Raw genomic sequence first — 16170 nt, 5'->3', positions numbered from 1 at the left:
AATCTAATGTATTTGTCAAGTCCCCCAGATTAGAGTGCACAATGTCATTTTGAGTAGCCGTCGCAAAGTAATAAAAGATGCAACCAACAGTAATTGCTCCATCGGACCAAAATTCAGCATTGTTCAACCCAATCCGAATTAGCAGGCTATCCTGTTCAGAAGTGTGTGTGGGGACTAGCTAGGAGGGTGAGCAACGGTGTTGGCTCAAATGCTCTAGCAATCCGATCACTTCACACTTTTCCTAACACTTTTGCAAAGTACGAACAACCTTGTGATTTTTATGATGGAAGATTTTAAGAAAGATATATGTATTCAGAAAGATAAACTACGCGACTCTGACTTCCACGCAAAATGTATATTTCAATATCCCTAATTACTCGAAATTTAAATTGTTTAGAAAAAATAATAAATTTATTCCGAAAAAGTATTAGATAAGTGCCTAAGTTTGAAATATTACGCAATGTTATGCATGCCTCGAATCCTCCTTTAAGGTTATTATAGTGGAAGGGTTGACTTCAAATGAACATGTCTCATGATCTACTCATTATATTGAGTTGATTCAAGATGGAGGTGAAAGTTTGGTTCAATAGCTTTCCAACACATGGCCATAAGCTCACTTTGGATGAGAAACGAGTGAGTTATGACTATTTTACGAGAAGTTGTCCTGAAGCAGGGGAGGTTCGACCAAACCTGATGGAAGTTCGGCCTAATCCTTTGATAGTTCGACCATAGTCAGTAGCTTGGAGATTCTGGAGATTTAGCTGAACTTTGGGTAGGTTCGGCCAAACCTGACCTTGGTTCGGGCAAACCTGTTATAGGTTTGACCGAACCATACGGTGAACTGTTTTCTTCTCCGCAAGCTTCAATCGACGCGGCCTTTTCTTGTCCCTTAGATTATTTTGATGTCTAACACTATAAATACCAAATGTAATGAGATTTTCAGTATTAAGGGAGAGAAACACAAGTGAGGTTGAAACCCTATATTTAAGCATACATAGAATTCTCTCTTCTTCGCATTTGAGAATTCCTCTTTGTAATTTTTTTCTTCATTGAAAAGTAATACAAGCTCCAAACCCTCCCCCATGGTGGATGTAGTTCATTGAAGAGTGAACCGCCTTAAAGCACTTTAAGAATACGCATCCAAGGATTAAAATCTTATGTCCCACAATTTGTGTACCTTCTTTTTTTTAATGATATGGTTCTATTGGTTTGATACTAATGTAATTGTAAATATAAGATAAGAAGAACTCCCTCCGTATTTTATTAAATGGTTCACTTTCCTAAAGCGGCCGTATTTTATTAAACGGATATTTCATGAAATACCCCCGAATTTTGAAGTAATTCACCAAATGCCCATCAAGTTCCAATAATTCACCAAATACCCCTGACAATTGACTTAATGCCCCAAATACCCTTACTGATAACGGTCCGTTAGTCCACCGTTAGCCTAGTTTCATAATTCACCAAATGTCCCTTTTTTTAAAATTTATTTCACCAAATACCCCTATTATTAAACTTATTTCACCAAATGCCCCAACCTTAAAAATAGTTATTCTGATGTTCCAACGACTAGTTTTTTCGTTTGAAAATTAGTCGTTGCTTATTGTTTGCTTATGCCTTCTTGATCCACTAAAGTCGTGATAATATCTAAAGGTTAATTTTGAACAAACATAGTACGAAGAGAAAATAATAATGTTGATTGTGTGTTCCACTAAATACAAAGCTACGCAATTTATAGGTATCAAAATAACAAACTAAGCCTTATAATAAGGGAGAAAGATACTTATGAAATGAATCCAAGCAACAAAGAAAATCAATGTTCTGATTAACGAGTGGGATATCTTGAAATGACAATTTGTACATTAAACCCAAGGTATAATCCAAAGAGAAGCTAGTAGTAAACTTATTCCTGATTTACAGCTACGATGCCAATTATAAGCTTTGGATCTATTGATGTCACAAGGAAATTTGACAAGCATCGACTCATCGTACACAAATTCAACTCCACTGCTTCAACCCAGGGATGGGAAACACTTGAGGAGAATCTCAGAACCTGCTTCGAGGTCCTGTTCTAATATGCTCAGTGGAGGAACCAATCTCACTATTTTCCTTTTCCAGCAGTTAATATTAACAATTTAACATTCTTGAATTTCGACAAGCATCAACTAGCGGACCAACTTGTACATCCAACTCTATATCAATAATAAGACCCTGCCTTCGGACTTCTTTCACATGTTGTTTGCCTCCCAATTTCTTTGCTAAGAGTTCTCTGAAGTCTTGACCTTTCTTTGCTAAAAGTGCTTGCTTGCTCTCCTGAGTACTAAGTTCTGCCTGTCCATCCCAAACCATGACATAAATAGGATTAGCCTTGCTTCATTTCAAAATCAAAGTAAGATGCCTTGTATTGACATTACAGTATCAACTTTTTCTTCATTTGCTTCAAGTCCTATTGCATCTTAATGTTTCCCCTATTTTCAGTACTTTCTCCTTCGTCTAAGCTTCCCCTGTATTGTCCTTCATGCTGTTGCCCCCTGTTTTCTTGCTCAACTACTCCCTTGCACCATCTCAGATTGTTGCAAGGATCACACTTGTAGTACAACCTTTGTGGATTGAGTGTTGTATCGGAGCTTCAGATGATAAATTTCCTATCACAATAGCAAAATTGGTTAGGTACTCTAATATATGTGGACCCATTATGTGTGGATGATGATTGTGAAACAAAACTCATGACACAAATCTAATGCAATTAGTAAAGCAAAGAAAAACAACATCTAAATTACAAGAAACATTCAGAAAGTGGGTTTTTATAGCCAAGCAAGACCAACATCTACTTTTCAAACGAAAAAACTAGCCGTTGGAACATCAGAATAACTATTTTTAAGTTTGGGGCATTTGGTGAAATAAGTTTAATAATAGGGGTATTTGGTAAATTATGAAACTAGACTAACGACGGACTAACGGAACGTTAAAAGTAAGGGTATTTTGGGCATTAAGTCAATTGTCAGGGGTATTTGGTGAATTATTGGAACTTGATGGACATTTGGTGAATTACTTCAAAACTCGGGGGTATTTCATGAAATATCCGTTTATTAAATGACGCACTTTCCATTTTTGGTATGTTGTCCTTTTATTTTATCATTTTCTCCTTATCTCATGGGCCTAACTCTCACTTATTTTATTATTTCTCCCATGCCCTTTTACATTCTTTGAATAATACCTTAACTATATTTTATTACAATTGTTTATTCCTCATATTTTTAATAAAATCAACACACTCTCCTTAAATTTTGTGTCGGTCAAAGCGCGTCATTTAATAAAATACGGAAGGAGATCTTCGTAGTTGACAAAGTGCAAATATCTAGCAATATGAGGAAGTGACGCATAAATGGAACACAAAATGTGCGATAAAAGACCAATACTCCGCACCGAAAGTATCACAAAAGTAATTTTAAAACGCCCACTAAAATACATATTTTCTTATGCTATATTCTATGCACATAGAGGTGTGCTAAAATCAACAAAGTGCGGATTTGCCGATTTGGACCAAGGGATTAGACCAATACCGTTAATTAGTGTTTCCACTTGATTTAGTTTACCTAACTACCAAGGCTCAACCTTTATGACACTTTGGTATAGCTCATTATACCAACTAGGCAACTGTGCTTTTTTTAATTTTAATTTGCCCATTTTGTGTTGAGTGGGAATTGTTTAAAATACATTCACTTGATCTGTCTCATTATTCATATAGTCACGTACACTCCTTTTTTGAGTCGTATTGTTTTGACTAATTCACACTTGTTCACCTACTCTTCTACTTCACCTAACGTTGTCTCACCGTCTTCTTTATGCCTTTAATCAAAGCTTATCCTATATTAATTAACTTCGACAACTATGCCTAATAATTAGGTTAGTCGTTAATAAGTGGGATATAATAGACTACTAGCTGCAAGATTAGGACACTGCCTTTATTACGAGCTAAAATCTTCTAAGGGTTCGCTGATTGTATTTATTGGTGTTAGCACTCGATTCACCCTTAGGGCTAGAGTTCGTTGATCGTGGTGGTATTCAAGATGTGTGAGAAACAAAACATATATCGACTAATTAACCAATCATGTTAAAATAAGTGAATTTAGCTTAGGCGGCGCACTATAACGAAATGGTGACACGTGGATTGTTTAGAAACTGGGTTACCCTTCCGAAAATTTCTGCAAATCATGTTGGATCACGTATATAACGGGTGGGGATCATAAAGTAATCTTAAGGCACGCAAACACTAAACGGGACACGATCTGGTCCGTAATTGAGTACATACTACCATACGTCTGTACTAGTAAGTTTGGTCAAGTCTAATTTGCTTGTGAACGATATATTTACTCGAATAAAAAGGAAAATTTCCCAAATACAACCTAATAAAGTCCTCTATTTGCCAATTACAACCTCAAATTTCTAATTTTGCCAATTACAACCTTAAACTTATACATCCATTTTAAATTACAACCCGAATTTATTTTTCGACAAAAATTACCGGAAAATGATGTCATAATGTTATTAAAAAAAATTCAAAAGATAACTAGCGAAAGCATATGAACATATCTGTCCCTTGTTCAGCAAGGGCTGCTCCACCCAAAGACTAACAAATTAAAAAGAAGTATGAAAGAGGCAGCTTCTTTGTCCTTACCAAGTTTTCTTTCTCTTAGCTTAATTACTGATTTAGTCCCTCCACCATTATAAATACCCAATCCAATTCTCATTCTTTTTCATATCAACTTCAACTTCTCTTTATCATCTTCCTTAACTAATAACCTTCCAATTCAATCATATTATATCCTCTTTTCAAAACACAATATTAATCATGGGTGTATTCACATGCACATTGGCCGATATCACCAGCCCGGTCGCCGCGTCGCGGTTGTTCCAAGCTCTAGCCATTGACAACCATAACTTCGTCCCTAAGGCTGTGCCTCACTTCGTTAAATCTGTTGAGTTTCTTCAAGGTGACTCCACTGCTGTTGGATGCGTCAAACAGATCAATTTCCCCGACGGTTAGTTAATTCTCTTCGCAACTTAACCCTATTAAATTTTCATGCCAGCATTACAGTGCGTAAGTGGATGTCATCTAGATTAATTAGTTAAAGTCAACATTGATTTTGCCTACATCTTTTGTAGAGCATATTATATATTTTCTCCTTACATATAGAGAGAAAATGTGGTAAGAATCGTCAATACACATAAAAATACCCTTTAGTGTACATAAAATTAAAAAATGACTATCACATATTTTATTTATTCCACAAATTCATAATTTGACACTATTTATAATTGAAAATAATTCGAAATTCATTTCAGTATATAAACAAAACGAAAATACTCAAGTTGAATGTTGTTTGATTCGTCTTAATGAGTATGTTAAGAATATCAAAACTTTATAATTTTTTTATTAATACTACATAAATAAAGATAAAATAATATAAAATATGTATTTAAAAACATTTAAAGAAAAACTGGAGTATATTATGGAAGGGAGGAAGTATATTATCCGATACGACCTACTGTAATATGCATCTGTTTAAGGATCATCGAATTTGAATCTAGTACTTGTATTTTAAAGTTATCTTAAAATCTTAATGATAACAATAATCATGATGATCAATTATGCAGAGGCTCCATTCAAATATGTGAAAAACAGAGTAGACGAGATCGATGCCGGTAACTTGTACCTCAAGTATACTTGTATCGAAGGAGATGTGTTTCCTGATACAGTAGAATCTGCTGTTTATGAAGATAAATACGAACAAACCGAAGGCGGAACACGGTGCAAGATGGTGGCACATTACAACATGAAGGGTGATAATGTGATGAAGAATGAGGATATTGAGAAGGCCAAAGAAGGAATTCAAAAGATGTTTAAAGCAGTTGAAGAGTATCTTGTTGCCAACCCTACAGCCTATGCTTAATTCAACTAATTCTATCCAAGTTAAGGTTTTATGAGTGAAAAATAAATGAGAGGAATATGTAATGTGTGAAGTTTTTTTTTTGGGTTTGTGAAAAATAATAATGTGTGAGAAAAATGGTTGGTGAGATATGAATTTGTGTAACAGAGGTTGAGTTATACTATAGTGAAAGTTTTCTTTGAGTTAATGCAAGAAATTAATTAAAGACCTCCTTTTAAATGGTATATACTTTTATGCTTTTTATTGAATTATCCCCCCAAAGGATGCCCACTAATGAAACATATTATGCAAGATTAGCTTATTTTTAGTTTTCTTATCATATCAGTATCAGATAGTAAAGTGTGCTTTAATCGGTTTATAAATTGAAACTTTATCGAGTAATTAGGCAATATAAAAGGACACTCACTAAAATTATAAGTATGTCAACAATTTATACTAGCAAAATCTTTTCCTAAATTTTATCTATGCCTACTAATTATAGAATGGGTAACCTATTAAGGCCGTGTTCTGTTCGACTTATTTTGACTTATTTCAGACAAAATAAGTTGAGATAAGTACGTTCAGTTAAATTCAGATAATTTCAGTTAAGTTCAGATAATATAAGTTCAACAAAAATAAGTTTTTTTCAGACATTTTCACACACAAATAATTTTATTTCAGATAAAACTAGTTCAGTTAAGTTCAGATAATATAAGTTCAGTCAAAATAAGTCCAATATAACGGAGTCTAAACGAAAAGGGAGAACTTATCTACTAAGATTACGTTTTATGTTTTTACTTATTTCAGGAAAAATAAGTTCATACGGAGTATACGACAATATCATGAAAACAATCGTTGACCAAGTACAATTTATAACTAAAAAGTTCTGAAAAATTCTAATAAATTCATATAAATTCAAATAAATTCAAATAAGTTTAGAAATAATGAGTGAAAATTAGGTGAATAGAACACACATTAAAGTTTCGTTCTATTCGACTTATTTAATCTGAACTTATATTATCTGACTTATCTTAACTTGTCTGAACATCTGAAAAAAGCTTCTTTTGTCTAAAATAAATATACACCCTCCGTTCTTAAATATTAGTCCCCTTTTGACTTTTTCACCCGTTTCAACTCAATATTTAAATGTAAATATCTCCAAAAATGTACGTTAAAAATTTGATATTGTTAAACTATACATTGAGACGAACAAAACAAGATCACACATTAATATATTTTGAAATACGTATTGGAAAGAAACGAGAAGATTCTCTTCAATTGTGAATAATGACAAGATTCTAAAATGGACTATATATATATTCGAAAACGGAGGGAGTATTTGTGTTTGAAAATGTCCGAAAAAACTTATTTTTTATGAATGTATATTAATTGGACTTATTTAAACTTAACTGAACTTATTTGAACTTAACTGAACTTATTTAAGCTTAATTAAATTATTTTTTATAAAATAACTTAAAATAAGTTGAACAGAACATAACCTAATTAGTCAAAATAATATATTATGACTTTTTTATAATTTCGACACTAATAATATTTTGGAAACTAGAAAATGTATGACTAGCTAGTGACCGAAAGTCTTCTTAATTACCAAGTCTAATACTCCGTTTCTATCTCGGGCCTGATATTACAGTAGAAGGACGTGTAAGGTCATTTCTACGGGGAGCAACGTTTGACTTGATACAATTATTTCCCTAATACTCCGTAGTAAATAATTATCAAAGGAAAAGAAATACTTCATTAGTTTGGAAATATCGTAATGTTTGGAGTTTTACATATTTTATGTTGTATTTTTAAAATATCAATTTTTATAATTTTTAATATATAAACTATTAACATTGTGCATTGATATGTGTGGAAATGATCAACGTTACGAGTATTTTCAAACGGAGAAAGTGTTTTAGTATGAGGCAAATAATTGATTCAATTATTAGAATGATATTCGTGTTATAGCTAGAGAAGACTTTCATATACTTATTCCGTTCCAGAAATATCGCACCATTTGTTTTTTTACACTAGTCACACTACGACTTTGGCCATTATTTGTGATTTATACGTAAATAAATTTTAGTCATGTGGGGTCATGTTAGATTCGTATCGATATATATTTTCTAAATATTAATTTTTTATATAATTTTTACTTACACATGATTTGAGATATTAAGAGTCAAAGTAATAATTAGAGTAGTAAAAGTCAAACATGTTACGATATTTTCGGAACGGAGGAAGTATAACTATTCTTCCCCGGCCCGTAGGTCAAATAGCGTAGCGACATTAATTCATGCTATTTTAGTTATATATTTATTTTTTTCTTCTGATTTTTCATGAAATATTTATGAGTTTTAGCATAATTCATCAAGCGACCACCTATTTCTTTTCTCAAAACTCTCAAGGTATCAGACACTTTAACACCACTAGTGTTGACCCTAAAGTTTTGATGATGACAAAGCAAACTCCTGACAATTGGTTAAGTTATGTTGCATAATAGGTTCCGAGATCCTTAGAAGGATAATGCTAAGTTAAGGAGATCCTGAGTTGGATAAACTAAGCAACGTGGAATATAAGCAAGTAATTGATCCATGTCAGACACTACATTGAAGAAATAATCATTAAGCAAGGCGAGATCCTTAGGCGAGTTCCTAAGGCGAGATCCTCATATATTATGTGGATCCTCGACGTTCCAGAGAAGGAACAAATTGGGAAGTCTTCGAGTGAAGCTTCTAAAGGTGCAACATGAAACTACAACATATAAGCTTATGTTTAGGATTTATGTAAGTATTTAATATTGTTTATACGTAATTTGGAACAAAAGGAACCTAAGTATTTTGGTACGTTTTAAATTGAAATATATTAACTGTAATTATAAAAGAGTTTTAAGTTGGAAAATCTTTGTTAATAAATAAAATGAATTTAATTAATAAATGTTAACATAGGATTCTGTTTTCATTCTCCTTGTTTCTCAAGCAAAATATTTTCCATGATCCTTAAAACTCTCCCACGTATTTCTGTTTAAACGTGCATTTAGTGTTTTGATTTGGTCTCCCCTGTTTCTCTCCAACTATGTCCATGTTACTGAGCAGTAACTGTTAGTGGGTAGTTGAGGAGAACATGGGTACCCAACCCTAGGTGAAACTCTCCTATAAAAGGAGAAGAGTTTTAGCTTTTCAAAACACAACTGATTTCTACAAAATCTATCTTAAAGAGGTTAAACGTTTTAAAAGAATCAGTTGGCAAAATAGAGTGTTTCTTGAGTTCCTTATTGCTATAAGCTTTATTACGTACTAGAGTTTTATATCAAATTGTATTTTGGGTTTAAGGGTTGAGTGATCCTTAATTGACTTAGAGTTAAGTCAAAGAGAAACAGAGCGACTTAGAGTTAAGTCAAAGAGAAAAGGAGCGACTTAGAGTTAAGTCAGAGAGAGAAAAAGGAGCACGGTAATCAAAGGGGATTGCTGTGGGGAACTCGTGTTTGAGAGGAACTCGAGTTAAAGAGTGTATTTGTAATAGAGTTATTGCATTAATACAAAATAGTAGTGAGGTTCTTCTTGATTAGGGTCAAGAAGGTTCCTCCGTTTTATATATTTCTTCGCTCATTGTTCTCAGTCTCTTTATTGTTTAAATTCCGCAAGAAACTTACCCAAGTTCCCAAGAAACAATTCACCCCCCCTCTTGTCAAGTGTTCCTACTGAACTATCAGTTGGTATCAGAGCAGGATCTCACAAAAATACAGGAAACCCTGTTGAGAAAAAGTTCCTGGAAAGTATGAACGCTTACGAGAAACTCGAGGAAGGTTATTCCACTCAAAGACCTCCAATGTTCAACGGGAAATTCTACACCTACTGGAAGAACAGGATGGAGATCTATATCAAGGCAGAGAACTATCAAGTCTGGCGAGTCATAGAAGTCGGTGATTTCGAGGTAACAATGACCAATGCTCAAAATGAGGTAGTTCCTAAACCCTGTCTGAATTTACTAAGGAAGATTTTGAGAAATTTGAAATCAACGCAATGGCTGTGAAAATCTTGCATTGCGGCCTTGGACCTCATGAACATAACAGAATTATGGGGTGCAAGAGCGCAAAGCAAATCTGGGATCTCCTTCAAATAACTCATGAAGGAACTAATGAGGTCAAACGTTCAAATTTTGATTTATTAATGTCTAAGTATGAACGTTTTGAAATGCAACCAAGAGAAACAATACAGGAAATGTTTACTCGTTTCACTAATATCACTAATGAACTAGTTTCTCTTGGAAGAAATATTCCCTCTGATGAACAGGTTAGGAAGATCCTAAGGAGCATGCCACAGGATGATAGATGGAGAACCAAAGTCACGGCATTGTTCGAAACAAAGGATTTCACCAAATTCAACATTGAACAATTGGCGGGATCCTTGATGACGCACGAATTACATCTAGGAGCAGCTGTTCCTGAGAATCCCAAGAACCGAGGCCTTGCTCTTAAGGCTGAGGAACAGGAGGACTCAGATCCTGATGAAGAAGAAGTTGCCATGTTGGTCAGAAGAATGAAAAGATTTTACAGGAACTCTAAACCTGGCAATCTAAGAGGAAGAAACTCAATGAGAAAACCAAGCGGTTCCAAGCCTGACCAAGGATGTTTCAAGTGCGGAGAATCAGACCATCTAATCAAAGACTTCCCTCAGTGGGAAAATGAAAAAGGGAAAGGCAAGGGAAAGGATCTGTCCAAAGAAAGATTCAACAAATCAACCTTTGCCAAACCCAACTTCAAGAAGGCTATGATCGCAGCTTGGGGAGATGCTACTGACTCGGAAGAAGATGAGGATCAACCAGATGAAGAAACAGCAAACCTTTGTCTTATGGCAAAGATTGATGGAACAACCCAAGATCCGTCAAGAGAAGTCCTAGTGAGGGGGAACAACTCGTGGTATCTTGATAGCGGGTGTTCCAAGCACATGACAGGAGATAAAACTAAATTTCTCTCACTAGAGGCCTACAACGGAGGAACTGTGACCTTTGGAGATAACAAGAAAGGTGAAATCATCGCCATTGGAAAAGTAGGAAGGTCAAGTTCCCATTCAATTGATAATGTGTTCCTGGTAGAAGGTTTAATGCACAGTCTGCTTAGTATTTCACAATTCCGTGACAAAGGAAACTCGGTAAGCTTTACTTCAGAAAGTTGTCGAATTATTAACGATAACAGTAAGGAAGTTATTTTGGAAGGAACTCGCAAAGGGAACACATATACTGTGGATCTCGACAAAGTTCCAAGGAACAACTTAACTTGTCTTAGTGTTATTGAGGAGGATCCACTTCTATGGCACAAGAGATTCGGACATGCTAGCTTTTCATTGCTTGACAAACTGAGATCAAAGGAACTAGTGAGAGGTCTACCTTCCATCAAGTTCCTTAAAGACAAAGTTTGTGAAGCATGTGCCAAAGGAAAGCATGTCAGGAGCTCTTTCAAGCCTAAGAAAATGGTCAGCACAACTAAACCATTGGAACTCATCCATATGGATTTGTGTGGACCTATGAGAATTCAAAGTAGAAGTGGGAAACGTTATGTCTTGGTTATTTTTGACGATTTTTCTCGATTTACCTGGGTTATTTTCTTAGCAATTAAAGATGAAACGTTTAATGAATTTGTTGCTTTTTCTAAGAGAATACAAAGATCCACATGACGTCAGCTAATACATATAAGGTCAGATCATGGAACTGAATTCGAGAATCACAAGTTTGATGAATACTGCAAGGAACAAGGTATCACTACTACAAAAACAGGAATAAGTAACGCCGAATAAGGTACGGTTAAGTGTGATAAGCGTTTCCTATGATCATATAGTACGTTTTTCTTTGATAACAGTTCTATGGGGGAAAGAATATAGAACGGGTACCTTATTTAACAGTTTCATATTCTTTTACCCTGGTAAAAGAATAAATAATATTATTAAATCTATACATACAAATCGCTAAGCGGTGATAGATAAATGCATACTATTTTCTAAAAAAAAAAAAAAATACAAAATAACTATATCAGTATTGGCGGCAGACAAAACTCAAATTAACTCTAAGAAAATGAAATATCTCCCGCAAAACACAAACCTAAAGCCCATAATTAATAAACTCAAATCAAAATGTTATTACTAAAACTAATATACTCATACCCTAGCCCACCTTCCCCATTAGGCATTAGCCGCCAACTCCTCCACTCCTCCGTCTATCTCTCTGTTTTACCTATGTGTTTCTCTTTCCCCATTTCATAAATTACTAGTTTAAGAAATTGTCATTGTTCCATTTCGATTTCCACGCCAATACTCCTCAGTCCTCACACATGATTCTCATTTCTCAGCAGATTAAATCATTGAGAAATGGTTTGCACTCTTTCGATTTCTGTATATTCCTCACAAGCTTAATATATGATTTAATGTTTATTTGATCAACCCCTTTTCCTATTTCTCATCATTAATATAGGTTTTCTTGTCTTGCCTTTAATTTGAATTTTCGAATTGAATTACAGGAGATCTGATTGAATTTTGGTTATTTTTATGTTCTCTTTAATCGTCAGACTCGCCGCCGTCATGATTGCCGCTCCACCATCATATCTCCGACTCCTGTCTTGTTGCTGCCCCAACTAACACCGTTTTTAAGGTTTAAGGTAACATAATTTTTACAAGTAAAGTGCATGACGAAGATACCTGGTTATGGGTGCTGGCATTTTAACGCAATCCAATCCCAACTTTAATTATGTTATTTTGACCTTTAGTGCATGACGAAGATATCTGGTTTAAACAAGACAATTATATTTACAGGGGGATACTAGGATTCGAATTTATTACTTATATATTTATTGGCATTGACTAATTGTCTAATTTTATCAAGTCATGTTGCATATTGGTTGGTCCATTTAAAACTAGATTAAGAAAATGTCAAACGTTTGTGTGGGACTATGCTGCTTAATTGTCACAAATTGCCTTGAACATTTTCTAATAGCTCAAAATCAACTTGATTATTACTAGCACATAACTCTGAGTCTCTGATATTAGAATTTAGAACAGGACATTAGATGGGAATATTTTGGTATCTCTTGTTTGTTATGGAACTAATAACAAGTATGAAGATGAATGAAGGAGCTTATATTCAATGACAAAGCAATTGAATATGATGAATATTGCCATAATCATAAGCCACAAGTATGTGGCCTATTTGGTAGTGTCTTTTGTGACTTTGGGCCTGAGTTTATTGTACTTGACACAGATGGTTATGATCCACACGCCGGCATAATTGCATCTATCATTAATGAAAATCCTGCCCGGTTATTCTGGTGTGATTGTAAAATTATAAACACTTTTTAGACAGTTAATGATTCCAACTCAACAATTGGAGTATGTCAACAACTAGGTAGCCAATTTATTTTTCTCTTCCAAAAACTTAAATGCTTCAATTATTGGTTCTTAATCTTAAAGTCCTCTAATTCTCTTTTGGTGATTTCAGGTTTAAGTCTAATGCAGAGCAGCGAGATAAAGTTCATAGTTCATCGTTTTTTTTTCCAGTTGCAGTCAAGTGAAAGAGCTAGGAAATATTTGAAGAGGCGAAGAACTTATAAAGAATTATAGTATGGGAAGTGGGAACATCAATTTATTCATTTTTTGTTTTTAATTTCAGTTGTAAATTAGAGTTACTTCGTAATATGTATGTTTGTGTATTTGAACTTTATTGTAATATTAACACATATATACAAGAAGTTTTTGGAAATCGTATATTAAGAATTGTTTAATTTTTTTTTTTTTGAAATAAATAAGTATATAGTACGCCTATGTATGGAAGATGTTCTGTATCTCAATATTTAACAAGAAGAATAGAGGACAGTTATGTATGGAAGGTGCGCTTTATTATAGAGTATAGGAGACAGTTATGTACGTTAACCGTTCTATATTCCTTTTTCATTTTCTGATTTTAGGAAGGGAATAGAGGACGCTTATCTCTTATCACTGTACTTTATGATTAGGTATATAAAACGCTTCTTTTACCCGTTTTATAAATTTTATAGCGCGCTGAGTTGGAGAACGCCTCTAAGGCGTCCTATAAAGTGTATTTCAACAGTACTCTATGCCCCTTTTTGTAGTAGTGTATGGATCACAACTTTTCTGCACCTAGGACTCCACAACAAAATGGAGTCGTTGAAAGAAAAAATAGAACCTTGGAAGACATGGCTAGAACCATGTTAATTGTCAGTTCCTTACCAAGGAACTTCTGGGCTGAAGCAGTAAACACAGCTTGTTATATTATTAATAGAGTAATGATCCGGGCCATTTTAAACAAGACTCCCTATGAGCTATTAAAAGGAATCAAACCCAATATCTCTTACTTTAGAGCCTTTGGGTGTAAATGCTTTGTTCACAACAATGGCAAAAGGAACTTAGGGAAATTCGATGAAAGAAGTGATGAGGCCGTGTTCCTAGGATACGCCTTAAACAGTAAAGCATACAGAGTTTATAATAAAAGGTCGATGTGTGTTGAAGAGAGTGTACATATAATATTTGATGAAGCTAACAATGTTGATGAAATTCAGGAACAGGAAGATTTCGAAATTGGATTAACTCGTTTTACAAATTATGATGAGGAAATCTCTCCTGGAAGACAGCAAAATGGAATAGCAGATCCACAAACACAAGAAACTGCTACTAACCAAGAAGTTCCTGGAAGAAGAGCCCCTGATCCTGAGGAACCAGAAAATGTTGATCATGAGGAACCAGAAAATGCAAATCCTGAGGAACCAGAAGATGATGATTTTGAGGAACCGGAAGAAGATCAAGAGACCTCTGATGCAGAGGAACAAGGATCTCAGGAAACAGAAGGAACTGAGGAGACCTTAGATGTTCCAGTGGCACAATTTCAACCTAAGCCCTGGAAACATCAAAGTTCTCACCCAATGGATCTGATTATCAGTGATATTAGGAAAGGAACTCAAACAAGGTCTCAACTAAGGAACTTCTGTGCTTTTCATGCGTTCCTCTCCACAATCGAGCCAAGGAACCACACCGAAGCTTTGGAAGATGCTGATTGGATCACTGCCATGCAAGATGAGTTAAATGAGTTCCAAAGGAACAAGGTATGACATCTGGAACCCAAACCAAAGAATCAGAAAGTCATAGGATTAAAGTGGGTGTTCAGGAACAAGCTTGATGAACATACAACAATCATCAGGAACAAGGCAAGGTTAGTAGTCAAGGGTAACAATCAACAGGAAGGTATTGATTTCGAAGAAACCTTTGCTCCTGTTGCTAGATTAGAAGCTATTCGTATTTTAATTGCTTTTGCAGCCTTTATGGGATTCAAGTTGTATCAGATGGACGTCAAATGTGCTTTCTTAAATGGTTTTCTTGAAGAAGACGTCTATGTGGAACAACCCCCTGGTTTTGAGAATCCCAAATTTCCGAACCACATCTATAAGCTTGACAAAGCTCTTTATGGATTAAACCAAGCTCCTAGATCGTGGTACGAGAGATTATCAAAGTTTCTTTTACAAAATGATTTTAAACGAGGAAGAATTGATAAAACTCTATTTTTAAAATCAAAAGGATCTGACTTATTAGTTGTACAAATTTATGTCGATGATATATTATTTGGTGCTACTAACGAAAATTTGTGTAAGGATTTTGCTAATTTAATGTGCAGTGAGTTTGAAATGAGTATGATGGGGGAACTCAATTTCTTTCTTGGTTTGCAAATCAAACAAACTAAGGAAGGAATTATGATCCACCAACAAAAGTATGTGAAGGAACTCCTCAAAAAGTACGAACTAGATTCAGTGAAAACAAATCACACTCCCACGGGAACAGCCACAAGACTAGATGAGGATCCCACAGGAAAAAGTGTGAATCAAACGACGTACAGAGGAATGATTGGATCTCTGGTATACCTAACTGCAAGCAGACCAGACATATCATTCAGTGTTGGGTTATATGCAAGATTTCAATCAAACCCAAAGGAGTCCCACATGACTGCAGTGAAGAGGATATTTAGATACCTCAAAGGAACAGACGATCTATGTCTGTTTTATCCAAGAAGTGGAACTTTCGATTTAAAAGGATATGCGGATGCAGATTATGCAGGTGATTTAGTAAACCGAAAGAGCACATTAGGTATGGTTCAATTCCTAGGATCTTGCATGGTTTCTTGGGGTTCCAAGAAACAGAATACCGTTGCCTTATCCACAGCAGAAGCTGAATATATAGCAGCTGCTGCA

At 34.8% G+C, this 16170-nt stretch overlaps 1 protein-coding gene and 1 long non-coding RNA gene across 4 annotated transcripts; both read left to right on the top strand.

Annotated features, from left to right (window-relative positions):
- The first annotated feature begins 4749 nt into the window (after nt 1–4749).
- On the top strand, nt 4750–6175 carry LOC110804476 (pathogenesis-related protein STH-21). The gene is made up of 2 exons (XM_022010073.2): nt 4750–5042; nt 5659–6175. The coding sequence occupies exons 1-2, from the start codon at nt 4853–4855 to the stop codon at nt 5952–5954; spliced, it is 486 nt and encodes a 161-aa protein (XP_021865765.1). The 5' UTR covers nt 4750–4852; the 3' UTR covers nt 5955–6175.
- Nucleotides 6176–11806: 5631 nt separating this feature from the next.
- LOC130464006 (uncharacterized) lies at nt 11807–13676 on the top strand. Of its 3 annotated transcripts, none has more exons than XR_008924295.1 (3): nt 11807–12295; nt 12442–12579; nt 13416–13676. It is a non-coding gene; the product is annotated as an uncharacterized lncRNA (long non-coding RNA). The 3 variants fall into 3 exon arrangements; XR_008924293.1 differs by having other exon boundaries at nt 11811–12295; nt 12490–12579; XR_008924294.1 differs by lacking the exon at nt 11807–12295 and having other exon boundaries at nt 12318–12579.
- Nucleotides 13677–16170: the final 2494 nt, after the last annotated feature.

This window comes from Spinacia oleracea, chromosome 6 (assembly GCF_020520425.1).
Source record: "Spinacia oleracea cultivar Varoflay chromosome 6, BTI_SOV_V1, whole genome shotgun sequence".
In the NCBI taxonomy this organism is placed as follows: Eukaryota; Viridiplantae; Streptophyta; class Magnoliopsida; order Caryophyllales; family Amaranthaceae; genus Spinacia; species Spinacia oleracea.
This window is presented reverse-complemented; position numbering and strand designations above follow the sequence as displayed.